General features: G+C 43.0%; 1 protein-coding gene across 1 annotated transcript in view; it reads left to right on the top strand.

Moving 5' to 3' along the window:
- The window catches only part of LOC311101878 (serine/threonine-protein kinase SIK2-like), a 67668-nt gene that overhangs the window by 16387 nt on the left and 23378 nt on the right, over positions 1-27903 (top strand). Inside the window, exons 3-6 of the mRNA XM_084143111.1 lie at positions 489-552; positions 13350-13511; positions 24242-24366; positions 25150-25273. Of these exons, the coding sequence (XP_083999237.1) occupies positions 489-552; positions 13350-13511; positions 24242-24366; positions 25150-25273 (475 nt within the window). The remainder of the gene's footprint in view (positions 1-488; positions 553-13349; positions 13512-24241; positions 24367-25149; positions 25274-27903) is intronic.

Here is a 27903-nt window from a genome sequence, read left to right as displayed (position 1 = left end):
ATTCATTAATGCATCTCTTTTCCTCTCTCTCAATTTAGCTCTATTCATCCCTTTGTTTTCTTTGGCTAATTCTAGGATACATCCCAAATGGCTCCCTATGTAGTGTACTAGTTCCCATAGGGCCCTGGTCAAAAGAAGTGCACTTCGTAGGAAATAGGGTGCCATTTGGGATGCAGTTCTGGTGACCTCCCACACACACCGCTGGTACTATCAGTACCGTCTCTACTGGGAATAGAGGAGCCGTTCAACCATGGAACAGAATATCGTTCCCATTCTTTCATTTGTTCTTGATGATCCTTTCATTAAGACTGTTCTGCTGTTCTCAGTAGACCCACGCCAGCCAGCCTAATACTGTTCCAGGAGTCTATGCACGAGGATTATCAGATGAATTTACATCTTAACAGCACCAAGGTCGTTGCTGAGGTTGGTCTTGATCTGTTTTGCTGTGTGCTTATTGCTTACTCATCGTTTCCTTCCATCTTTCACAGGTAATGGAGACCAAGAACATGCTCTACTTGGTGACAGAGTATGCCAAAAACGGGGAGATTTTTGGTAAGTGACACAGACGTACCAAGTGAATTTGTATCCGACTGGAAACAATGTCAAACAATTTTAGCATAAATCTCTTTTGTAATGTGTTGTCACCTCTCCTCTCCTGTTAGTTATATTACTTGCATGCTGTAGACTATACACTGAGTGTACAAAACATTATGAACACCTGCTCTTTCCATGACATAGACTGACCAGGTGAATCCAGGTGAAAGCTATGCTCCGTTATTGATGCCACTTCAATCAGTGTAGATGAAGGACATGTTAAAGAAGGATTTTTAAGCCTTGAGACAATTGAGACATGGATTGTGTAAGTGTGCCATTGAGGGTGAATTGGCAAGACAAAAGATTGAAGTGCCTTTGAACGAGGTATTGTAGTGCAGTGGTTCCCAAACTGTGTTGCACGCTCGAAGGGGGGGCGTGGGGGTCTCTTTTAATTTTTGTCCGGCTTTCAACTTACTCTTGAAAGTTGTGATAGTAGAATGCACAAGGTGCAATTTCAAAATTGGGTAGTGCATCATCAGATTTCCTCTTGTCATGTCAGTCATTGTATACCTTAGAGTAATTTATAACTTGTCAGAAATGTCCAGATCAACTAGCCCATGTCAGCTATGTTTTTTAGCCCATAGATTTTATTTAATGTTTTAGTCACTCAAATATCACATGAATACACATTATACATGGCAAAATGTATAGAATTGCAAGACAATTAGCTTTAAACTGCAAAATGTTCTCTGCAGCCCATGACAAAATGTGCAGAATTGCTTGAAATAGGCTTTAAACCTGCAACATTTTCACTCCTCCAACAAGAGGGGTGTGAATAGTTTGTGTCATGAACAGTGCTTATGCCCATAGAAATACATGTAGCACGCACGCAGGGGGGGGCGTGGGATGTGCCCCAATGCTGGAAGGGGGGCCTGAGTGAAAAAGTTAGGGAACCCCTGTGGTAGTGGGTGCCAGGCACACCGGTTTGGAGTTTGCCAAAAGGCACCTAAAGGACTCTGACCATGAGAAACAAGATTCTCTGGTCTGATGAAACCAAGATTGAACTCTTTGGCCTGAATGCCAAGCGTCACGTCTGGAGGAAACCTGGCACCATCCCTACGGTGAAGCGTGGTGGCAGCAGCATCATGCTGTGGGGATGTTTTTCAGTGGCAGGGACTGGGAGACTAGTCTTGATAGAGGGAAAGATGAACAGAGCAAAGTGCAGAGAGATCCTTGATGAAAACCTGCTCCAGAGCGCTCAGGACCTCCGACTGGGGCGAAGGTTCTGAATACTTTCCGAATGCACTGTATGTTACTGGTAGGCTTTTGCTTAATCAAAAAGGAACACTTCCTTCATTGTCTGTTGAAGGACAGTTAGTAGGGCAAAGGAATGCCTCCGCCTGTTGTGAGATGATTTTATTAAATGTTCCCTTGAGTTCCTCACCATTTGCATATATATATATATACATATATATATATATATATATATATATATATATATATATATATATATATATATATATATATATATATATATATATATATATATATTTTTTTTTTAGGTGGTAGATCAGCTTTAATATTGCAGATAGATTGTAACTTCCATCAATGTAATTGTCTGCATCACCTCCAATCCCCCATATGTTTTTTTTTCTTTTTCTCGCATATATATATATATATATATATACACACAGTGGGGAGAACAAGTATTTGATACACTGCCGATTTTGCAGGTTTTCCTACTTACAAAGCATGTAGAGGTCTGTAATTTTTATCATAGGTACATTTAAACTGTGAGAGATGGAATCTAAAACAAAAATCCAGAAAATCACACTGTGATTTTTAAGTAATTAATTTGCATTTTATTGTATGACATAAGTATTTGATACATCAGAAAAGCAGAACTTAATATTTGGTACAGAAACCTTTGTTTGCAATTAAAGAGATCATACGTTTCCTGTAGGTCTTGACTAGGTTTGCACACACTGCAGCAGGGATTTTGGCCCACTCCTCCATACAGACCTTCTCCAGATCCTTCAGGTTTCGGGGCTGTTGCTGGGCAATACGGACTTTCAGCTCCCTCCAAATAATTCCTATTGGGTTCAGGTCTGGAGACTGGCTAGGCCACTCCAGGACCTTGAGATGCTTCTTACGGAGCCACTCCTTAGTTGGCTGGCTGTGTGTTTCGGGTCGTTGTCATGCTGGAAGACCCAGCCACGACCCATCTTCAATGCTCTTACTGAGGGAAGGAGGATGTTAGCCAAGATCTCGCCATACATGGCCCCATCCATCCTCCCCTCAATACGGTGCAGTCGTCCTGTCCCCTTTGCAGAAAAGCATCCCCAAATAATGATGTTTCCACCTCCATGCTTCACGGTTGGGATGGTGTTCTTGGGGTTGTACTCATCCTTCTTCCTCCAAACACGGCGAGTGGAGTTTAGACCAAAAAGCTCTATTTTTGTCTCATCAGGCCACATTACCTTCTCCCATTCCTCCTCTGGATCATTCAGATGGTCATTGGCAAACTTCAGACGGGCCTAGACATGCGCTGGCTTGAGCAGGGGGACCTTGCGTGCGCTGCAGGATTTTAATCAATGACGGCGTAGTGTGTTACTAATGGTTTTCTTGGTGACTATGGTCCCAGCTGCCTTGAGATCATTGACAAGATCCTCCCGTGTAGTTCTGGGCTGATTCCTCACCGTTCTCATGATCATATTATTATTATTATCATTGCAACTCCACGAGGTGAGATCTTGCATGGAGCCCCAGGCTGAGGGAGATTGACAGTTATTTTGTGTATCTTCCATTTGCGAATAATCGCACCAACTGTTGTCATCTTCTCACCAAGCTGCTTGGCGATGGTCTTGTAGCCCATTCCAGCCTTGTGTAGGTCTACAATCTTGTCCCTGACATCCTTGGAGAGCTCTTTGGTCTTGGCCATGGTGGAGAGTTTGGAATCTGATTGATTGCTTCTGTGGACAGGTGTCTTTTATACAGGTAACAACTGAGATTAGGAGCACTCCCTTTAAGAGTGTGCTCCTAATCTCAGCTCGTTACCTGTATAAAAGACACCTGGGAGCCAGAAATCTTTCTCATTGAGAGGGGGTCAAATACTTATTTCCCTCATTAAAATGCAAATCAATTTATAACATTTTTGACATGCGTTTTTCTGGATTTCTTTGTTCCGTCTCTCACTGTTCAAATAAACCTACCATTAAAATGATAGACTTATAATTGTTTTAGAAATAGATGGGTCGTGGCTGGCATTGAAGATGGGTCGTGGCTGGGTCTTCCAGCATGACAACGACCCAAAACACACAGCCAGGGCAACTATGGAGTGGCTCCGTAAGAAGCATCTAAAGGTCCTGGAGTGGCCTAGCCGGTCTCCAGACCTGAACCCAATAGAAAATCTTTGGAGGGTGCTGAAAGTCCATATTGCCCAGTGACAACCCGAAACCTGAAGGATCTGGAGAAGGTCTGTATGGAGGATTTGGCCAAAATCCCTGCTGCAGTGTGTGCAAACCTGGTCAAGACCTACAGGAAACGTATGATCTCTGTAATTGCAAACAAAGGTTTCTGTACCAAATATTAAGTTCTGCTTTTCTGATGTATCAAATACTTATGTCATGCAATAAAATGCAAATTAATTACTTAAACATCATACAATGTGATTTTCTGGATTTTTGTTTTAGATTCCGTCTCTCACAGTTGAAGTGTACCTATGATAAAAATTACAGACCTCTACATGCTTTGTAAGTAGGAAAACCTGCAAAATTGGCAGTGTATCAAATACTTGTTCTCCCCACTGTAAGCAGCATTTTATAGAGGGAGCAAAAGGGAGTGCTTGCTTGACACATGAAGGATAACATTTCTTTACCCGTGAACAAAGTGAAGGGACGCAGGGCCCTCAGCAAAGTTGTCTGCCTTATCCATGCCCAATGACGGTGCACAGAGTGCTCTTTTTTTTTTTTTTTTTTGCTTGTCCATGATAGAGCTGCAAACATGAGGGCAGGCATATATTTTTGCTGTAGAAGGCAGAAGTACAGTGCTTTCAGAAAGTATTCACACCCCTCCACATTTTCCACATTTTGTTGTGTTAAAAGGTGGGATTATATTTTTTTTTACAAGAATCTAAACAAAATACGTCAGTGGAAGAAAATGTCAAACATTTTTGTTTTTACAATTTTTTTATACAAAATAAAACACTAATACAGTGCATTCAGAAAGTATTCAGACCCCTTGACTTTTTCCACATTTTGTTACGTTACAGCATTATTCTGAAATTGATTCAAAAAAATGTTTTCCCCCCTCATCAATCTACACACACTACCCCATACTGACAAAAACAAAAACTGGTTTTTATACATTTTTGCAAATTTATAAAAAAATTAACTGTAATATCACATTTACATAAGTATTCAGACCCTTTACTCAGTACTTTGTTGAAACACCTTTGCCAGCAATTACAGCGTTGAGTCTTCTTGGGTATGACGCTACAAGCTTGGCACAACTTTATTTGGGGAGTTTCTCCAATTCTTCTCTGCAGATCCTCTCAATCTCTGTCAGGTTGGATGGGGAGCGTTGCTGCACAGCTATTTTCAGGTCTCTCCAGAGATGTTCGATTGGGTTCAAGTCTGGGCTCTGGGTGGGCCACTCAAGGACATTCAGAGAGTTGTCCCGAAGCCACCCATGCGTTGTCTTGGCAGTGTGCTTAGGGTCGTTGTCCTGTTGGAAGGTGAACCTTCACCCCAGTCTGAGGTCCTGAGCACTCTGGAGCAGGTTTTCATCAAGGATCTCTCTGTACTTTGCTCCGTTCATCTTTGCCTCGATCCTGACTAGTATCCCAGTCCCTTACACTGAAAAACATCCCCACAGCATGATGCTGCCACCACCATGCTTCACCGTAGGGATGGTGCCAGGTTTCCTCCAGACGTGACGTTTGGCATTCAGGTCAAAGAGTTCCATCTTGGTTTCATCAGACCAGAGAATCTTGTTTCTCATGGTCTGAGAGTCTTTATGTGCCTTTTGGCAAACTCCAAGCGGGCTGTCATGTGCCTTTTACTGAGGAGTGTCTTCCGTCTGGCCACTCTACTATAAAGGCCTGATTTGGTGAAGTGCTGCAGAGATGGTTCTCCACAGAGGAACTCTGGAGCTCTGTCAGATTGACCATCAGGTTCTTGGTCACCTCCCTGACCAAGGCCCTTCTCCCCCGATTGCTCAGTTTGGCCAGGCGGCCAGCTCTAGGAAGAGTTTTGGTGGTTCCAAACTTCTTCCATTTAAGAATGATGGAGACACTGTGTTCTTGGGGACCTTCAATGCTGCAGACATTTTTTGGTACCCTTCCCCAGATCTGTGCCTCAACACAATCCTGTCTCGGAGCTCTACGGACAATTCCTTTGACCTCATGGCTTGGTTTTTGCTCTGACATGCACTGTCAACTGTAGGACCTTTATATGTGCCTTTCCAATTCATGTCCAATCATTTGAATTTACCAATCAAGTTGTAGAAACATCTCAAGGATGATCAATGGAAACAGGATGCACCATAGCTCAATTTCGAGTCTCATAGCAAAGGGTCTGAATACTTATGTAAATAAGGTATTTCGTTTTCTTAATTTTTTATACATTTGCAAAAATTACTAATCTGTTTTCGCTTTGTCATTATGGGGTATTGTGTGTAGATTGAGATTTTTATTTATTTAATCCATTTTAGAATAAGCTGTAACAAAATGTGGAAAAAGTCAAGGGATCTGAATACTTTCCAAAGGCACTGTATATCTTGATTACATAAGTGTTCAACCCCCTGAGTCGATACATGTTTGAATTACCTTTGGCAGCGATTAGAGCTGTGAGTCTTTCTGGGAAATCTCTAACAGCTTTGCACACCTGGATTTTACAATATTTGCACATTATTCTTTTGAAAATTCTTCAAGCTCTGTCAAGTTGGTAGTTGATCATTGCTAGACAACCATTAAAGTCTTGCCATAGATTTTCAAGCAGATTTAAATCCACACTGTAACTAGGCCACTCAGAAACTTTCAATATCGTCTTGGTAAGCAACTCCAGTGTATATTTGGCCTTGTGTTTTAGGTTTGTGAATTTGTCTCCCAGTGTCTGTTGGAAAGCAGACTGAACCAGGTTTTCCTCTAGGATTTTGCCTGTGCTTAGCTCTATTCTTTTTATCCTACAAAACTCCCTAGTCCTTGCCAATGACAAGCATACCCATAACATGATGCAGCCACCACCGTGCTTGATAATATGAAGAGTGCCCGAAACATAACTCTTTGTATTCAGGACATAAAGTTAATTTCTTTGCCACATTTTTAGCAGTTTTGCTTTAGTGCCTTATTGGAAACAGGATGCACGTTTTGGAATATTTTGTACAGGCTTCCTTCTTTTCACTGATTTTAGGTTAGTGTTGTGGAGTAACTACAATGTTGTTGATCCATCCTCAGTTTTCTCCTATCACAGACATTAAACTCTGAAACTGTTTTGAAATTACCATTGGCCTCATGGTGAAATCCCTGAGCCGTTTCCTTCCCCTCCGGCAACTGAGTTAGGAAGGACGGCTGTATCTTTGTAGTGACTGGGTATATTGATACACCATCCAAAGTGTAAGTAAAAACTTCACCATGCTCAAAGGAATATTCAATATCTGCTTTTTTATTTTTACCCATTTTATTTTTACCCATCTATCAATGTGTGCCCTTCTTTGCGAGGCATTGGAAAACTTCCTTGGTCTTTGTGGTTGAATCTGTGTTTGAAATTCACTGCTCGACTGAGGGACCTTACAGATAATTGTATGCGTGGGGTACAGAGATTAGGTTGTCATTCAGAAATCATGTTAAACACTATTGCACACGGAGTCCATGCAATTTATTATGTGACTTGTTAAGCACATTTTTACTCCTGAACTTATTTAGGCTTGCCATAACAAAGAGGTTGAATACATTTCAGATTTTAATTTTTAATTAATTTGTAAACATTTCTAAAAACATAGTTCCACTCTGTCATTATGGGGTATTGTGTGTAGGCCAGTGACACAAAAAATACATTTTAAATTCAGGCTGTAACTTGACAAAATGTGGAAAAAGTCCTGTGGTGTGAATACTTTCTGAAGGCACTGTATGTGACAGGTATTTTTCTTGTTCCATTTGATTGGTTCTTACGCACACACTCACTACTTAGGGCTTGTGTGATTTTGCCTAGTCAGAGTAATGTATGTTTACAGAGGGTCAGGAGGAGGGAAATGTGGCAATGATTCTCATCAAGTGGTTGATGACTTCATTTGGATGGTCATCACGTGTGTGTGCACAAAGCAGCGATACTGCACTAAATAAACAAACTGTGTTTGACACTCTGGGTCTCCCCGTACCTGGGTTATGCCAGGGCCAAGCTCAGACCTGACACTGTTCCTGACACCCTATTCTCTCTTCAGTGCACTTCTTTTGACCAGGGCCCATAGGGAAGCCCATAGGGCTCAGGTCAAAATTAGTGCACTACATAGGGAATAGGGTGCCGTTTGGGACTCTTTCCAGGGCTGTATTGGCTTCTGTGGCGCCTGGAGAACTTGTCTTGCGATCAGCCCACTACAAGTCCATTATGATAGAAATAGACTGGGCTTGGTAGTTAATCAATGCAGCGCTCCAACAGTACCCTACTGAAGGGTGGACAGTACATTGGGTAACCTCATTTCAGAGAATCCTTAGATTGCATCGCGGATCATGTCTAGGTATTACAGAACCATTTTGGCCCCACTTATTGTGCTGTAAGTCCTGATTGTGCAATGTAATATGGTTAAATAATGCATTTATATGCCGTCTCATCAACATCATCACTGAGATTGACAGACACCAGCAAGCAGCACAATAGCTGACGTAGGTAAACAGGATTATAATGTTCTGTTTTCTTCCACTATAAACAGACATCCCTTCCACTTAACATCAATCTAAAGATCCACCAAGCTACATTTGTGAAACTTGACTGAGTTGCTGGCTGTCAAGTAGCGTCTGTTTTTTGTGGCTTTGTGAAGCTACAGTTCTTTACCCAATCACAAGAAAGCACTTCACCCATCTAGCAGTTATCACTGCTTAGAAGTCCTTTTTATAAGCCTGCTGCTCTCGGTCGGTGTCCATCCAGCTTTGTCCCAGACTCTGAGTGTCAGCTAGCTAGCTGTCTGGGAGCAGATCTAGTCTGTCTGTCCATCCCATAGAATTAGAATTACTAGAACGGACATTCCTAGACAAGTCATTGACTTAAACAGTTCCAAAAGGTCTATTTCTAAGATCCATCCATCCCAACCCTGTGGAGTTTGAGTCTGGCAGGGTGGTGGGCCAGACACAGTGAAAGCAGCCATGCCAACCTGTCTGCTGGCTCGTCAGCCTCACCCACCCACCCACCCAGCGCTGCAGGAGTGGATCCGACCTGGAAAAATTGGGTCAACCACAAATAATGAGGAGGAGCGGCAGAACAGAACCGCCAGGCAGAGAAGAGGGGGAGAGAGCAAGGGGATGTCAATTTGAATATGGAAAGGGGGTGAAAAAATGTAGGACATTGCAGGAGAGTGGGTGGGTGGGTTTTGTTGACTAGGCCTAAACACATCTGTCTTCTTGAGAGAGTGCCCCGGCGAGATTCATTTTGCCTGTCAACTTCTATTGGCCGCTGCAATAGTTGGGTCTATAATATTTTTTCTTCTGTTACTCAGTAGGTATCGAGTGTTTTTTGTCTGACCTGAAAAGGCTTGGCTACACTGTTTACTCACCTGGCTGACACTAGTATCATCTCTTTGCTGGCTGATTTGACCTGGGGCATACTAGGTAGTGTTGTGTAGCCTATGGGTGCGTCTTTTCTTCAGCATTAAGTTTCAGGAAAATACATTTGGAGCTGAGACGTTGAAGGAGGGATAGAGCGAGAGAAGGAGAGAGTAGTTATTGCCCTTCAGTGGGCAGGCTCCTCCTTGCTTGGCAGTCTGGATGCCGGCCAGTGCAGAAATGTACAGACGCCGGGTCATGCTCTCGCTCGGCTCTCCTATCTCTTCAAAACCTTAGCGGCTGTTAAGAGATTACACATCTCCCCAACAGAACTGGAACACGGTGCTCTTCTGAGCATTTTCCTAATTGTTTTTAACACCCTGTCATGGACCTGTGATTCATCATTCACCCCCCCCCCCCTCATGAGAGCTTTGCACACCTGTGTTGTGTAATATTTGCCCATTTATTATTTTCAGAATTCTTCAAGCTCTGTGAAGTGTTGGGGATCATGGCTGGACAGCCATTTTGAAGTCATGCCATAGATTTTCAGGCAGATTTAAGTCAAAACTGTAACTTGGCCACTCAGGAACATTCGCTGTCTTCTTGGTAAGCAACTCCAGTGTAGATTTGGCCTTGTGTTGTAGGTTATTATCCTGCTGAAAGGTGAAATCCTCTCCCAGTGTCTGGTATAAAGCAGACTGAAGCAGGTTTTCCTCTAGGATTTTGCCTGTGCTTAGCTCCATCCCATTTCTTTTCCCTGTTTGAAAATAAGGGGGCTGAGTATTGTTTTGGATTTGCCCCAAACATAAGGCTTTGCATTTAGGCCAAAAGGTGTATTCATTTCCTGTGTTTTTTTTTTGCAGTATTACTTTAGTGCCTTATTCCATACATATGCATGTTATAGAATATTTTTATTCTGTATAATTGTTATTCTTTTCTGTACAGGCTTCCTCCTTTTCACTCTTATTTATGTCATTATTGTGGCGTCACTACAAAGTTGCTGATCCATCCTCAGTTTTCTCCCATCACAGCCATTGAACTCTGAAGCTGTTTTAAAATCCCCAATGGCCTCATGGTGACATCCCTGAGCAGTTTCCTTCCTGTCCTGCAGCTCAGTTCAGAAGGACGACTGTATCTTTGATGTGTCTGGGTGGTTTAATACATCATCCACAGCATAGTTATTAACTTCACCATGCAAAAAGAGATATTCTCAATGTCTGATTTATTATTGTTACCTATCTACCAATCACTGCCATTCTTTATGAGGCTTTCGAAAAGGTCCCTGGTCTTTGTTGTTGAATCTGTGCTTGAAATTCAGTACTTGACTGAGGGACCTTACAGATGTTGTATGTATGTATGGGGGACAGAGGAAGGGGTAGTCATTCAAAAATCATGTCAACCCCTATATTGTATTTCTCATAATGTCTATTTCAATGCGATATATATAGTATGTAGCACAGTAAACAACACTTATATTGTCCAATGTCATAGTGTCAGCTAATTCCAGCCAAACAGGTATCCAGGATCCAAAGTCCAGACTTTCTCTAGCGAGGGATTGGTTAGGTACTATAGGTCAAGAGGCCGCGGTAGACCTACTACTCAGTGTATGCAGAGGTTTATCACATAGCTGTGTTGTAGCTGCAGCAGCCCTAGCCCACCCAGTCTCTCTATTCAGAGCACCTCGCCACATTCCCATGCCAAGCCAAGTGCCTTTTTTTGATTAGCGACACGCCACAAAGAGAAGCCTCCGTCAAGAGGGGTAACCATATGGAATGTGGCACCCTCTCTAATCAGTGTCATGTTTTTCTCATTTCCTCTGAAGTTAAACATTTCATCAGAACTATTGTACTGTCCGGCTATAATGTCCATTTCCTGGAACTTGACCTTAATGCATTTCCATTTGCATGATGAATCTATATATGTATATGAGTAAATTATGATTCAGCTTAATGCTTGCTATTGCCCTTGCTCCATCTTTATCCAGACCTTTCTCGTTTGAGCACAGGATGGTTGACAGTGTTATTGTGCGGAACATCGGCCCGCCTAAATGACTTGAAATGACTCGGACTCTAAAAACCCGAACTCTGGTTGGTCACCTGAAACGTTTTGGATCGTTGAAATGTCTTGAACGTAATTTTGCCCTTGTACTGTAGCGGGATATGGGTGCTCATTCCTCGTCGTCTCTCTCTCTCCATTCTATGCGAGGGTGTGAAATACAGAGCTGCATGCATGGCTGCCTGCTGGTTGGAGGTGTGGAGGCCGCCATGATAAGTGTTCCCCAGAGGCTGTTGAGGCTGGATGGGAAACGATGAATTAGGAATTATTAATTCTCTCCCCCATTTATATCTGTTCATGGGCCTGCAGGATTAGAAGGTTGTAATTGGCGGGAGGAAGTCGTAACGAGTTTTATTTGATTTGGCATTTGCGGATGGTTACAAAAAAACAACTACATTGTCACATGCACCGAATACAACAGGTATAGACCTTACCGTGAAATGCTTATTTGCACCATTTGATTAACTGTTCAGCAGTCTTATGGCTTGGGGGTAGAAGCTGTTAAGGAGCCTTTTGGTCCCAGACTTGGTGCTCTGCTACAGCTTGGATAGGGAATTCAGTGTGGATTATACAGCGCCAAGAATGTGTTTGTGTGCGTGCACCCGCGTAGACTATCATCATCACTGAATACTGATTTAAAGAAATATCAACAGAATCGAGCCATGATGGCTCCATGATCTTTAGAGATGGACGTTTAAATGTATTTTTTTATTTATTTTTGTAGACTATTCTAGTTGTTGTGTTTCCCTCTTAAAGTCAACCAAAACAAGATAAGCCAAGCCCGAAATAGATTCCAAATGTTTGCATTTGTCTCAGGAAAAGGGTCTGTGGCCCAAATAGTTTCCTCCCGTTTGTCCCTCAGAGAGGCAGCATAGGGGTCAGAACAGAATAGTGTGATACAGCTCTTTGCACGACATTGCAGCAGCCAGGGACGTTGGAGTTAGGTCATCTTGGCTCTTTCTGACTCGCTCGCTCCTTCCCTCACTCGCCCTCTTATATGCTCATGCACAAACAACAGGCCAGTTCTGATTAACCTCCCTCCTAGTTAGCTGATGAGGAAATAAGTTGGCCAATCCCTTCATTTTCAATGTATTCTGTTTTCTGTGTATTACAGTAGGCATAGGCTATAATGTGTTTGTCACTGCCCAGCGGAGCAGTGTCTGCGTTTAGTTGGGCCTGTTAGGGCTAGGTCTGTGAGCTTGGCTGGCCGGGGGCTGACCCAGCACTCCTGGGTGTGGTGACTGACCGCATGATTACGTCCATGCGGGGGGATGTTTACTCTGCTCCCCGACCCGACCACAGAATCACAGGCCAGGCTCCTTATTGTGGATCATCACTGTCCTGTCCTCTGTCAGGGGAAGGGTGGATACTGTAAGAGTAGTTGAGAGAGCTGAGGTGTTCCATGCCACTATGTGATTGTACTCTACAAACATGGATATGGCTAAACAAACCCAAATGGAATTGTACTAGCCGATTTACTGTTCAGGCATGAGCAGAGTGGGGATTCCATTAGTCACACAGATTTGATTTGGTCTAATATGTGTAGTTTAGCAAACCTTAGCTAGGTAGAAGACTTGGCGCACACATAGGCCTACATTTTACATTTACATTTTAGTCATTTAGCAGACGCTCTTATCCAGAGCGACTTACAGTTAGTGAATACATATATATTTTTTTATACTGGCCCCCCGTGGGAATCGAACCCACAACCCTGGCATTGCAAACGCCATGCTCTATCAACTGAGCTACATCCCTGCCGGCCATTCCCTCCCCTACCCTTGACGACGCTGGGCCAATTGTGCACCGCCCATGAGTCTCCCGGTCGCGGCCGGCTGCGACAGAGCCTGGATTCGAACCAGGATCTCTAGTGGCACAGTTAGCACTGCGATGCGGCGCCTTAGACCACTGCGCCACTACATGTTTGAGGCCTATGCATCCTAGCCACCCCTGATTTTGAATGTAAGCCAGCTGAATGTATATGACTCTAACCCTAACCCTCTCCCCTCTCTAGACTACCTGGCCAAACACGGGCGACTGAGCGAGCTGGAAGCGCGGCACAAGTTCTGGCAGATCCTGTCAGCGGTGGAGTACTGCCACAACCGCAACATAGTCCACCGAGACCTGAAGGCTGAGAACCTGCTACTGGACGGACATATGAACATCAAGATAGCAGGTAGGCGGTTGGTGCAGTAAAGCCAGAAGTTTTGTCTGTGTTTTTTCCTGACCCCATAATCTTTGGAGTTTTGGCCAAAGTTACCTGAATTTTGCAACCCTACTCTTAGGTTCCCCTGAAACACTAAGAATAATCTTGGAATTGCCAGTGGGATGGACTATATGAGAAGACCTTGTGTAGAGAAAGAGTTTCATGTTAACGAAGTCGTGAAGAACCTGTAAATCGACATAGGTCTAGAAACTGTAAACCAAGTATTTTTATATTGCAGTGAGAACAACTTCACAACTTGTTTTGATCAGAACATTGCTGTTGGATTACATGGCCAGGAGCAATGACCTCAGCAACGGTTTAGTTCTGAAATGTCTAACTACCAGCGCAGGCCATTTGCACTGTGTTGAGAGGTGACCAAAGCCCCCTAGCTAGATGAGGGAAGCAGGAGCTGAAGCTAGTCCGTACTGCACAGAGCCCCGGGCTGTTGTTGCAATATCAGTAAGATGGCATTTTGAGCGGGCCGGTGAAAATGTCATCGAGCATCTGGGAGAGGGCTGGGCGAGAAGGAGTGTTCTGAGATGTTTGTCAGACACGGTTACACGATGTGCGCATGCCCAGAGTCCCCGCGTTCCTGCTCCGGGGGTGTTAGATCTAGGCTAGTCCGGACAGTGACTGATGGAGAGAGCGACTTGGCTGGGGCTTCCTAAGAAGCCTGTCTTCCCTTCCTTGGCCGTGTTCATTAGGGCAGGAATGGAAACCGTTTCCAAACGTTTTTCAACTGAAAATGAAAATGAGTCCCTGTAGTCCCTCCTCGGTTTTAGTCAGTTTTGTTCCATTTGATGCCTAATGAACACAACCCAGTTTGTCTCTCTCTGGATGTAAGAGAAGGTGGTGGGTGGTTGTTATAATTACCAAAGGCATTATTGCCACCACAATGACTCAGATCCAATTGTTGGGAAAGGTGTACTTATTTTGGGAAATGGACCAGTGAAAACTACATTAACCTAGGATTACAAATACATCAGGCTTTGCTTGGCATAGATGAGGATGTTTATTGTCATTTTGTTCTAGTCTCTCTGGACTAAAAAGAGACTCACTGCACAGAGAGACAGATAAATATCCCCCAGTGATATTTAACCCCTTGTTTTACCTCACCGAAGGACATTGTGTGGTTCATGTTTCATCCTCAAATAAGAGGATGCAATGCCACACTAGTCCCCCTTTTTTAAAGGTCTCCTTTTGTATACCCAGAACTGCCCGGGTGGTCAGTCTCTCAGAAGCTCCGTAGTGCTGTGGTGGTTGATGGTCAATCAAGGAAAGGTCACCCAAGTGCCAGGCAGCGGGGGGTGTTGCCTTTATGTTTCCACTTCAAAGAGCGTGTGTGTGTGTGTGTGTGTGTGAGAGTGTTCTGAGAAGCAGCCAGATCATGCACTTATCAGGAAGCCTCTTATGTGGATTGGTTCTGCTGCTGCAACAAACAACATTTGATCACAGTGGCGCACTGCTCGCCACCACACCCCTCTTCACCCATACTATTACACGGTCTTGTTTTATTGTTAATGGACCAAGCTGAAAGGCCACCCGCTACACAGAATAACATGTTCAAGGTGCAGCTGTTATATTATCATTCAGCCACCCCCTCATTCATCCTCCACTTCACCCCCCCAGTGGTGAAAGCCATTTGATATGGCCAACATGCATGCCTTTGTACCGCAGACAGGGTGATACTCAACCACACACACTGTCCCCCAGCTGTATAAATCACCATAGTAAGCTGAGCTATGCACTATCAACTTGCACAAGGACACATCGAATTATCCCTCATTATAAACACACAACCACTTTCGGCTACTAGCTAACTTAGAGCCCCCCTGTGTGAGTAGACGCGTTAGGCTAATATATGGAACAGGAAGTAGTCTAGTGTCTAAATCCCAAATTACACTTTATTCTTAATGTAGTGCACTACTTTTGACCAGAGCCCTGCTCAAAAGTAGTGCACTTAATAGGGAATAGGGATCCATTTAGGACACAGAGTGATCGGTGCTCGGCGCGACATTGCGCAGCCCACCCTCCACACGTAGCAAGCCCCTGGGCTGTTGGGAGCATTGACGTCAACCAGCCGCGCTGCTCAGTATGCAGCCCGCAAAGTGGGTCAGCTCCTCTGATAAGCCCTCACTCCTTCCTTACTCTGCCTTAACGTGCCTTGCCGTGGCTCTCACCGTCATATCATTATCTCGGCTAGTCTATCTACAAGTTAGATATAGGCTTAAGAGGTGTAGGATTGACCACTTCTTTTGTCTCTAGTTCAAATGTAGCCTAAAGCCTAGGCTAAATCTAAACGTAAGTATACCGTGCCTTCACCTCTTGACATTTCACATTTTGACCCTGTTGCAATTGCATTGCCAGAGCCAGTTTTTCAGGTGAGGTATAAAAAAAACAAGAGGGGAAAAAACATGTTTCAGATTGCTATCATTCAGTGAACCCAGATTCACAGTATTACTACAATAGAATCCAGACGTGCATGGGATGGATTCGATTTTAGATGACGGTTATGAAACATTGTGTTTTTAGCTAGGCTAGTCAATGGCAATGCTGCACTGCTGCTGTTAAGTGTGTGCTGTGCAGTCTGTGGTACACGTCACACAGGGTTTCCTTTAGCTGGCAATTGCCGGCTTCAGCTGAATGAAAAGGCGATTTTTTTTAAAAATAAAAATGAAAAGGTGATTTTTAAATAAATCTGTTGCCGGCCAAAATGACCGGGAGAAAATAAATCCTGTTTATTCATTGATGTTGATGTAAATACATTTGACCGTCATGCTTATCGGTCTATAGTTTAATTTGCATAATTTAGTGGAATTAAATTGGCCTGTATTTCCGTTAGTCATAATGTAAGCTTATCTTATTTTTCCAACACAACTTTGAGACGCGCACAGCATACAGAGCCATTCCTGAGTGGGATTTCTCCTGCATCTCCCAGCTGATTTGCTGCTGCGGAAAAAACATGCTTTTATAAGCCCGTTCATTGCGCGACAATTCAAAATGCAATCGCATGTTAAAAATAGTTTTGGTGCACGATTAAAATGAACTAATATTTTTATTTTGTCAACTGTTCATTGAAGCACGCCTCCCATTCAAGTGCATGCAACAGGTTATCAGCGTGTCACCCACCACTTTACAATGTGAGCTGGAGGCAGTATGCACTTTGAAAACATACGTAATTGTTTGAAACCTGAATGTTTTATTTCATATCGTGAGGCATGTTTTACCTTGCTTCAAAGTAAGAGGATGCAATGCATCCTATAGGCAAAATCTGACCAGGGACGTGAAATTATTTTATAAAGACTTCATAGGCGGCGCATGAGTTTCAAGATTGGGGAAGCTTACAATTTATTCTACTGTTCTGCGTGCCAGTTATGATTTTCTTATGTGCGTTTTTGTGGAACAGTTTCATTTCAATAATGTACTTTTCAAATAGCTTACTGTGAGGAACTATAGTTCTAATATATTGTCATTCACAATGGATGTTAAAAAAACACTTTCCTACATTTACGAGCAGCAGGCCAGGTACTTCTATGCGTCCTCAGGCTCCCTAAACAGGATAAAGAAACCAGACACATGCTCATTGCTCACATGGAGCACGCCAAACAAAAGACAATATAAATTTTTTTGGACAGATCTCGTAAATGATGGTTATGAAATAAACAAAAACGTATTTCTCACAAGTGTAGCAGATTTCCACTCCGAGAATGAGAAGTCCAAATGACTGTAGTTAATATATGCTTTAACAGAAATGTATGTAACCAAATGAACGGTATTAACGGTACGTTTGAATACTGGTGTCATACAGTGGGGAAAAAAAGTATTTAGTCAGCCACCAATTGTGCAAGTTCTCCCACTTAAAAAGAATGAATGACCTGCAGAGAGCTGGGACCAAAGTAACAAAGCCTACCATCAGTAACACACTATGCCGCCAGGGACTCAAATCCTGCAGTGCCAGACGTGTCCCCCTGCTTAAGCCAGTACATGTCCAGGCCCGTCTGAAGTTTGCTAGAGTGCATTTGGATGATCCAGAAGAGGATTGGGAGAATGTCATATGGTCAGATGAAACCAAAATATAACTTTTTGGTAAAAACTCAACTCGTCGTGTTTGGAGGACAAAGAATGCTGAGTTGCATCCAAAGAACACCATACCTACTGTGAAGCATGGGGGTGGAAACATCATGCTTTGGGGCTGTTTTTCTGCAAAGGGACCAGGACGACTGATCCGTGTAAAGGAAAGAACGAATGGGGCCATGTATCGTGAGAGTGAAAACCTCCTTCCATCAGCAAGGGCATTGAAGATGAAACGTGGCTGGGTCTTTCAGCATGACAATGATCCCAAACACACCGCCCGGGCAACGAAGGAGTGGCTTCGTAAGAAGCATTTCAAGGTCTTGGAGTGGCCTAGCCAGTCTCCAGATCTCAACCCCATAGAAAATCTTTGGAGGGAGTTGAAAGTCCGTGTTGCCCAGCGACAGCCCCAAAACATCACTGCTCTAGAGGAGATCTGCATGTAGGAATGGGCCAAAATACCAGCAACAGTGTGTGAAAACCTTGTGAAGACTTACAGAAAACGTTTGACCTGTGTCATTGCCAACAAAGGGTATATAACAAAGTATTGAGAAACTTTTGTTATTGACCAAATACTGATTTTCCACCATAATTAGCAAATAAATTCATTAAAAACCCTACAATGTGATTTTCTGGATTTTTTTTTCATTTTGTCTGTCATAGTTGACGTGTACCTATGATGAAAATTACAGGCCTCATCTTTTTAAGTGGGAGAACTTGCACAATTGGTGGCTGACTAAATACTTTTTTTCCTCACTGTATGTAATGGGGAATTGATTATAAAGGGCAAACAATTCACACAATGAAACAATGAATGCGCAAGAATTGGTGGGAGACAGCTGAGCCATTCTGGAGAGAGACTCGGCTATATCTTCGCCACATCCTTCCCCTTCTTCTTGTCTCAACATTTATTATACTATTCAATTATACTCAAGGCACATTATCTTCACACCAGTGGCGGTCGCTGCCGTTTAAGATGAGGGAGGATGATAATTTATTTTATTACAGCATATTGGATGACTGTCATTCATATTCCATTCACCCAGTTCAATGTAACATCGATAGGTTTAGGCTACTACATGATACTCAAATTTTCCCTGTACCCATCATGAGGTTGCTACAACCTAGCCTATGAATGAAAGTTTACAACGTAGGTGCACAGGTCGAGAGAATTTTGAGTAATCAAGGTGACAGACAGTGACACATTCAATACCGCCTTGCACACTGTAGCTGATCTAGGGTGTAATCATTAGTCCAACAGTTGCAAATGAGAGTTTCTGTTGGACAAATTCAGGTATGTTTATCCCCGTTCCGTTTGCTTCCGTTTTTAAGAAACATTTTTCAACAGAATTGGCAGAATGAATACACCCCTGATCACACGCAAACAGTTCACTTTCATAGCAGCCACATAAAAACAGCATGATCACTTTGCTCGTTGTATATATAATTCCTTCTCGCAACTATCTATGCATTCTCCACCTCTCACCTTTTCCCTTCGCTTGTGGTCTTCAGTGCACAACACATCAGCTGTCTTGTGACCAGGCGAAAAAACCTTTCCAAGCCAAACCTAAATATCATGAGCACTAACTGCTACACACAGCCTGCATCATTGTCACGTCATAGGCAACATACTAGAACTAACGCGTTAGTAAACCTGCTACAATCATGCAGTACAGTCAGAAAGCAGTTTAGTAGTTACTCCGGCGGGCCCCGTTGGCAATAAATTAATACAACCAAACGCTTACCTTTACTTGGAAGAGTTCCAGTGTTGGATAGCCATAGCCAGCCAGCAAAAATATCATCCCTCTCTGTTTCGGGTGTTTGAGTAGGCTAAACTAGATAGCTGCATTCACTAGCTAAGTGAAAGTAAAAATAAATAAAAATACTACCAAATATGGCTAGCTTGCTCTCTCACTCTCTCTCTCTTGCTTAATTTTGGAAGACATTAATTTGTTCTAAACTGTTCAACTATTTTCTTTCTCTCTCTTTGAGTCAGATAATCACCACATTTATGCACTGCAGTGTTAGCTAGCTCTAGCTTGTAATTTCAGTACTAGATTCATTCTCTGATACTTTGATTGGGTGGACAACATGTCAGTTCATGCTGCAAGAGCTCTGATAGGTTGGAGGACGTCCTTCGGAAGTTGTCATAATTACTGTGCAAGTCTATGGAAGGGGGTGAGAACCATGAGCCCCCTACGTTTTGTATTGAAGTCAATATACCCAGAGGAGGACAGACGCTACTGTAGCTGTCCTCCAGCTACACCATTGTGCTACCCTACAGCGTGCTGCTGAAGCTACTGTAGACCTTCATTGCAAAACAGTGTGTTTTAATCAATTTAGTGACGTGAATGTATTTTGTATATTTCTATTTAAAATGATAAATTTAATGTTTCATGTTTCACTTTTTGTTTTTATGAAATTCACTGAGAAGGATGGCCCTCCCCTTCCTCCTCTGAGAAGCCTCCACTGCAAAAAAAATTATACTTTTCACCAACAGCCGCAACTCAATACTCAGCTAGGCCTATTACCACGTGCGCTGCCCAAATTGCGGGCTTCCAAAATAGGCATAGCCCTACGAGCTTATGATTTGAAACAATCCACAGCTATTGATCCTTGATTCCTATGTGGCTAAGTCATGATTTCTGGTGAAGTATTTCGAATGATTTTCTTTCTGTATAAACAGGAGTTTATTTCCATGTACTTCCCTATTGGACCTGCTATGCCATTTCTCTTCTATTGGTTTTCATATCAACTTTCTTTCATTGTCCAGAAACCAAAGGCACAATCCTGGTCATATTAGCAACCCATCCTAGTCGTTGCATCTTTAGAGCCCCCCATTTTCTAAGTTTCTAACTTGCTGTCCCATATGGACCTGCTATCAGGTGTGCTGTTTAGGGTGGGTTTTCCTGCCAATTGCATTTAGGCAAATATTTGAAAATAAGGATTTACTGACTGCTTCATTACATGAGTTGCATGTTCTGTTAAGATGCATTACCATAAGCTGTACCCAGTAGGTTCCTCAGGTCCTCTGGCACTGGCCTTTTAACTATCCCAAAGCCTAGGACCAAGAGGCATGGAGAGGCAGCCTTTAGTTATTATGCCCCCAGCCTCTGAAATAGCCTGCCAGAGAAACTGAGGGAGGCCGAAACTGTGGACATATTTAAAAGAGTTCTTAAAAATATATATATATTTGCTTTTCCTTAGGTTGCTTTTTAGTTCAGTTTGTGTCATTCTTAGTTTTTTTATCTTATGTTTGTTGTGTGAAATGTGCTGTATAAATAAAGCTTGATTTGATAATCTAATTGTGATTTCTGTCATTCTGAGCACCGTGTGTGGATGCCCTCATGGGTAAAACATTTCAAATGGCCGGTAAATAAAGTATTCCTGGTCACGTTGTCCAGCACCACATTTTCCTTACGGAAACCCTGACGTTATAGTAGTGGCGAGAGGGCAGAGAGAGAGGGAGTCCCAAATAGCACCCTATTCCCCATATATTGCACAACTTTTGACCAGAGCCCTATCAGGGCTTCAGACTGCAACCATTTAGTCGCACTTTGCGCCCCTTTTACTTTACTTTTACTGTGCGAGTGACATTTTTAATTGCTAGCATCAATGCGAGCAGCACATTCTACATGGTCACCTCACTCAAAACATAAAACATGTTTAGGTGGCTAAAACCATGATTTGGTTAAACAGTAAACTACATTATCCTCATGATTCCTGAGGTCTTGGCTGATTTCTTTGGATTTTCCCATGATGTCAAGCAAAGAGGCACTGCGTTTGAAGGTAGGCCTTGAAATACATCCACAGGTACACCTCCAATTGACTCAAATGAGGTCAATTTGCCTATCAGAAGCTTATAAAGCCATGACATCATTATAAAGCCATGACATCATTTTTGGAAAAATTACTTGTCATGCACAAAGTAGATGTCCTAACTGACTTGCCAAAAGTATAGTTTGTTAACAAGAAAGTTGTGGAGTGGTTGAAAAACAAGTTTTAATTGCTCCAACCTAAGTGTAGGTAAACTTCCAACTTCAACTGTACATTCATATACAGTACCAGGCAAAAGGTTGGACACACCTACTCATTCCAGGGTTTTTCTTTATTTTTACTATTTTCTACATTGTAGAATAGACCATGGTGCTTGCCTATAGAGCAGCAAGAGGAGCTGCCCATCCCTACCTTCAGGCTATGTTCAAACCGTACACCCCAACCCGAGCACCCTGTTCTGCCACTTCTGGTCTCTTGGCCCTCCCTCGCAGCTCCCGCTCCGCTCATCCCAGTCTAAGCTCTTCTCTGTCCTGGCACCCCAATGGTGAAACCAGCTTCCCCCTGAAGCTAGGACAGCAGAGTCCCTGCCCATCTTCCGAAAGTACCTGAAACCCCTACCTCTTCAATGATTATCTTAAATAATCCCCCTCCTCACCTTGACCCCACCCAAAACATTTTTTCTTTCAGAAGCAACACATGCACTTGACTCCAGCCACTCGGGGGTGGGTGGGGGGGGGAGCGCAGCATTTGGCCGGGGCACTGAAGAGGCTAAATCAATTTGCTGAGCTGCTGAACACTGCTTTGTGCCGCATAGTCCAACGCTACCTGCCCCCATTACATAAGGCAGCATATTATTTATTTTTGTTGCAAGGCATCTTCCCTCAGCTTTATATAACTGTGATGATGATTTTTTTTTAAATTACAAAAAGTAATTGTTATTAATCTGATTTAAGTTAGTTGTTACAACAGGGTCCCTTAACAACGATAACGATCTCTCCATTCTCACACTCGAGAGCAACAACACTGAAGTTTATTCAAATGTGAATCTTAAACATAAGGAACAAGCATGCAAGGGAGTGAGACGGATAAAGGGAGAGAGAATGAAAAGGGGGGTGGGGGTAGCGATTCGCGAAAGAGAAAGCGAGCAGCTTCATACTGGTAAAAGATTTGGCAACACGTCGTTGGAAGTTGAATTTTAATGAAAGGCAGACAGAGAGCTTTTTTTCTTTTACGAGTTGCTATGATTTAAAGATCAAGTGTAAGTTTGGAGCTCACTGACTCTCTCTGGGAACAATCAGAACACACAGTCACTCTATGAGCTCATGTCAGTCTCCTGGGAGATGACCTCATGAAGGCCCAGCTAGCCCACCAATGGCCTCAACACACACATGTGTATTACATATCGCATTGGCTAAAAAAACCTGCAGGTTGTTCTATGTGCGTCCCAAATAACACCCTATTCTCTATATAGTGTGCACTACTTTTGACCAGAGACCCAGGTCAAAAGTAGTGCACTATAGGGAATAGGGTGCCATTTGGGACAGATCCCTAGAAATGAATAGTTTTTCAAACAGCATTTTTCAAAATTTGGCATTGAAATGAACTTTATGTCCTGAATACAAAGCGTTATGTTTGGGGCAAATCCAACACAACACATCACTGAGTATTTTCAAGCATGGTAGTGGCTACATTATGTTATGGGTATGCTTGTCATTGGCAAGGACTAGGGAGTTAAAAAAATTAAAATAAACGGAAGAGAGCTAAGCACAGGCAAAATCCTAGAGGAAAACCTGGTTCAGTCTGCTTTCCAACAGACACTGGGAGACGAGTTCACCTTTCAGCAGGACAATAACCTAAAACATAAGACCAAATAGTTGCTTACCAAGATGACTTTGAATGGCCTAGTTACAGGTTTGACTGAAATTAGCTTGAAAATCTATGGCAAGACTTGAAAATGATCAACAACCAACTTGACAGAGCTTGAAGAATTTAAAAAAAGAATAATGTGCAAATATTGTACAATCCAGGTGTGAAAAGCTCTTAGAGACTTACCAAGATGGACAGCTGTAACTGCTGCCAAAGGTGATTCTAACATGTATTGACTCAGGGGGATGAATACTTATTTTTGAATACATTTGCAAACATTTCTAAAAACTTGTTTTCACTTTGTCATTATGGGGTATTGTGTGTAGATGGGTGAGAGGAAAAAAATGTTTGAATCCATTTTGAATTCCGTCTGTAACACCACTAAATATGGAATAAGTCAAGGCGTATGAACGCACTGCATCTCTCCTTCCTATTAAACAAGTTAAAGCTGTTGTTTTAAACCATGATTTAAAAAAAGCAATTGGCCTATATAGTGACAAAAACACAGTTAAATCCCTGTTCCTGCTTGGAACATCTCAATATCAGCTGTTTTTTTTGCTGGAACAGAATCCTAGGGTGCCTAAAATTGCTGTTAAATGTAGGAAAATGATTAGCATGTACAGGTGCTGCTGTGCAGGGAATATATTTTGCCCCCCTATTAGCTACCACCCCCCCTCTTTGCACACACATTTGCATGTTCTAATCTGGAGCTAGCGTTAAATCTCCCCCTATAGGTAGTCAGTCTGTCTTGACTCGTTCTCTCTCGCTCTCTCTCTCGCTCTCTCTCTCTCAGTAGTCACTGTCTGCATCTCCCCCTGTTCCGATCTGTTCCCTTCCATCCTTCCTTCACCTCTTATCACTCTCTCACTCAGTCAGCCAGCCAAATGTGCCCAGGCAGAACCCTCCATATTGTCTATGGGCAGAAAAACTCCAGGTGAAGGTGGGTAATAATATGAAGTTAACCATTTCATTCTCCCCTTTGTTAGATTTTGGCTTTGGGAACTTCTTCCAGCCCGGGAAGCCCCTGGCTACATGGTGCGGAAGCCCCCCCTACGCCGCTCCGGAGGTGTTCGAGGGACAACAGTACGAGGGGCCCCAGCTGGACATCTGGGTAAGGCAATGCTCTTGTTTGCGTACTAAATGGCATCCCTATTCCTTCAATAGTGCCCTATTAGCCTTGGTCCAAAGTAGTGCACTAATATAAGGAATAGGGTGCCATTTGGGACACATACCTGCTCTGCGATGAGTCACACATACTGCTACTAGTCCCTCGGTGTTACACACTGAGTGTCCCAGAACTGACTGTACATTGTCTTTGACACTGGACCTACTGTAATCATGGACAATTAGAAGCAATAGTGAGGCCAACCAATGTGCTTCAGACCAGATTAAACAAAAAGAGAACCGGGGCAAAGCGTTGCATCCCAAATGGCACCCTACTCCCCACATAGGGCTCTGGTCAAAAGTAGTGCACTATCAAAAGCAGTGCACTATATAGGGAATAAGTTGCCATTTGGGATGCAGCCAAGGTGCTCAACTGAGAGAAGGTGGGATTTTTTTTTAATGATACTGGACGTGATTGCGTTGGGGATCTGATTGTGAATCATCAACCCTAGTCAGCGGATCAACTGTTTGCTTTCCCCCTAAGCCTTGCAGTGATAAGTGTATGAGAATTACATCTTGCCATAAACCAAATAACCACAAAGGTGACCTGAAGACATCATGTGAGAGCATAAGATTTCCCAACCTCTTTTTATAGCCCTGTTTTTATGCCTTTGTACCTGATTGATCTAGTTATGTGAGTGTAAGGATTTTTCCCACAGCAGCCCATGACCTAGTGTGTGTGTCTGTCTGTCTGTGCTCATTGTGGGTGCATGGTTGTGTCTCAATGTAGAGTATGGGGGTGGTGCTGTACGTGCTGGTGTGTGGCGCCCTGCCCTTCGACGGCCCCACCCTGCCCGTGCTCCGACAGCGCGTCTTGGAGGGTCGCTTCCGCATCCCCTACTTCATGACAGAAGGTGAGACTCAATAACATAGTGCTTTACACCCCAAAAAAGCCTGAAGTGACACCATTGCTCCTATGGAAAAACACCATCCGAAGCCAAACAGCAGTCTGTGTTGTTGGAATGGGGTTTGTTCACTGGTGAATACCAGCAGAGGACATTAAAGGGACAATCCGGGATATGAAAAACAACAAAGTGGTCACCCCACCACTTGTTTTAGTAAACTGCTGAGGGATGGGGCTGTAGAAATATAACCTCGAATCAATGGCTATATATTGTTCATTTAAAAGTACCCAAAAATGTATGTACCAATCCCGGATTACCCCTTTAACTGACTGCTTGGAGCTCTTCAGAATCCACTATCTTGTGTCTCACCACTGCACAGGGGTTTAGCATGCAGGGAAAGCATAGACCACTTTTGAAGTGAGGCTCAACTGCCCAGCATGACATAAATACCCGTTCAAAACACCTGTCCAAATGGAACCCATTTACTACTAGGGCAGGGAATTGCCAGGGACATCACAATACTCTCTCTCTCTCTCTCTCTATATATATATATATATATATATATATATATATATATATATATATATATATATATATATACACACACACACACACATACACACATACACATACAGTTGAAGACGGAAGATTACATACACTTAGGTTGGAGTCATTAAAACTCGTTTTTCAACCACTCCACAAATTTCTTGTTAACAAACTATAGTTTTGGCAAGTCGGTTAGGACATCTACTTTGTACATTTCCAACAATTGTTTACAGACAGTATATTTCACTGAATCACAATTCCAGTGGGTCAGAAGTTTACATACACTAAGTTGACTGTGCCTTTTAAACAGCTTGGAAAATTCCAGAAAATTATGTAATGGCTTTAGAAGCTTCTGATAGGCTAATTGACATCATTTGAGTCAATTGGAGGTGTACCTGTGGATGTATTTCAAGGCCTACCTTCAAACTCGGTGCGTCTTTGCTTGACATCATGGGAAAATCAAAAGAAATCAGCCAAGACCTCAGAATAAAAATTGTAGACCTCCACAACTCTGGTTCATCCTTGGGAGCAATTTCCAAATGCCTGAAGGTACCACGTTCATCTGTACAAACAATAGTACGCAAGTATAAACACCATGGGACCACGCAGCCGTCATACTGCTCAGGAAGGAGACACGTTCTGTCTCCTAGAGATGAATGTACTTTGGTGCGAAAAGTGCAAATCAATCCCAGAACAACAGCAAAGGACCTTGTGAAGATGCTGAAGGAAACAGGGACAAAAGTATCTATATCCACAGAAACGAGTCCTATATCGACATAACTTGAAAGGCCGCTCAGCAAGGAAGAAGCCACTGCTCCAAAACTGCCATAAAAAAGCCAGACTACGGTTTGCAACTGCACATGGGGACAAATATCGTACTTTTTGGAGAAATGTCCTCTGGTCTAATGAAACAAAAATATAACTGTTTGGCCATAATGACCATCGTTATATTTGGAGGAAAAAGGGGGATGGCTTGCAAGCCGAAGAACACCATCCCAACCATGAAGCACAGGGGTGGCAGCATCATGCTGTGGGGGTGCTTTGCTGCAGGAGGGACTGGTGCACTTCACAAAATAGATGGCATCATGAGGAAGGAAAATTATGTGGATATACAGTGGGGGAAAAAAGTATTTAGTCAGCCACCAATTGTGCAAGTTCTCCCACTTAAAAAGATGAGAGAGGCCTGTAATTTTCATCATAGGTACACGTCAACTATGACAGACAAATTGAGAGAGAAAAAATCCAGAAAATCACATTGTAGGATTTTTTATGAATTTATTTGCAAATTATGGTGGAAAATAAGTATTTGGTCACCTACAAACAAGCAAGATTTCTGGCTCTCACAGACCTGTAACTTCTTCTTTAAGAGGCTCCTCTGTCCTCCACTCGTTACCCGTATTTTGTTTGAACTTGTTATCAGTATAAAAGACACCTGTCCACAACCTCAAACAGTCACACTCCAAACTCCACTATGGCCAAGACCAAAGAGTTGTCAAAGGACACCAGAAACAAAATTGTAGACCTGCACCAGGCTGGGAAGACTGAATCTGCAATAGGTATGCAGCTTGGTTTGAAGAAATCAACTGTGGGAGCAATTATTAGGAAATGGAAGACATACAAGACCACTGATAATCTCCCTCGATCTGGGGCTCCACGTAAGATCTCACCCCCGTGGGGTCAAAATGATCACAAGAACCGTGAGCAAAAATCCCAGAACCACACGGGGGGACCTAGTGAATGACCTGCAGAGAGCTGGGACCAAAGTAACAAAGCCTACCATCAGTAACACACTATGCCGCCAGGGACTCAAATCCTGCAGTGCCAGACGTGTCCCCCTGCTTAAGCCAGTACATGTCCAGGCCCGTCTGAAGTTTGCTAGAGTGCATTTGGATGATCCAGAAGAGGATTGGGAGAATGTCATATGGTCAGATGAAACCAAAATAGAACTTTTTGGTAAAAACTCAACTCGTCGTGTTTGGAGGACAAAGAATGCTGAGTTGCATCCAAAGAACACCATACCTACTGTGAAGCATGGGGGTGGAAACATCATGCTTTGGGGCTGTTTTTCTGCAAAGGGACCAGGACGACTGATC

The sequence above is a fragment of the Coregonus lavaretus genome (genome assembly GCF_964263955.1).
Source record: "Coregonus lavaretus genome assembly, chromosome: 26".
NCBI classification, from domain to species: Eukaryota; Metazoa; Chordata; class Actinopteri; order Salmoniformes; family Salmonidae; genus Coregonus; species Coregonus lavaretus.
The sequence above is the reverse complement of the archived record's forward strand: the minus strand, read 5'-3'. Positions and strand labels throughout refer to the sequence as shown.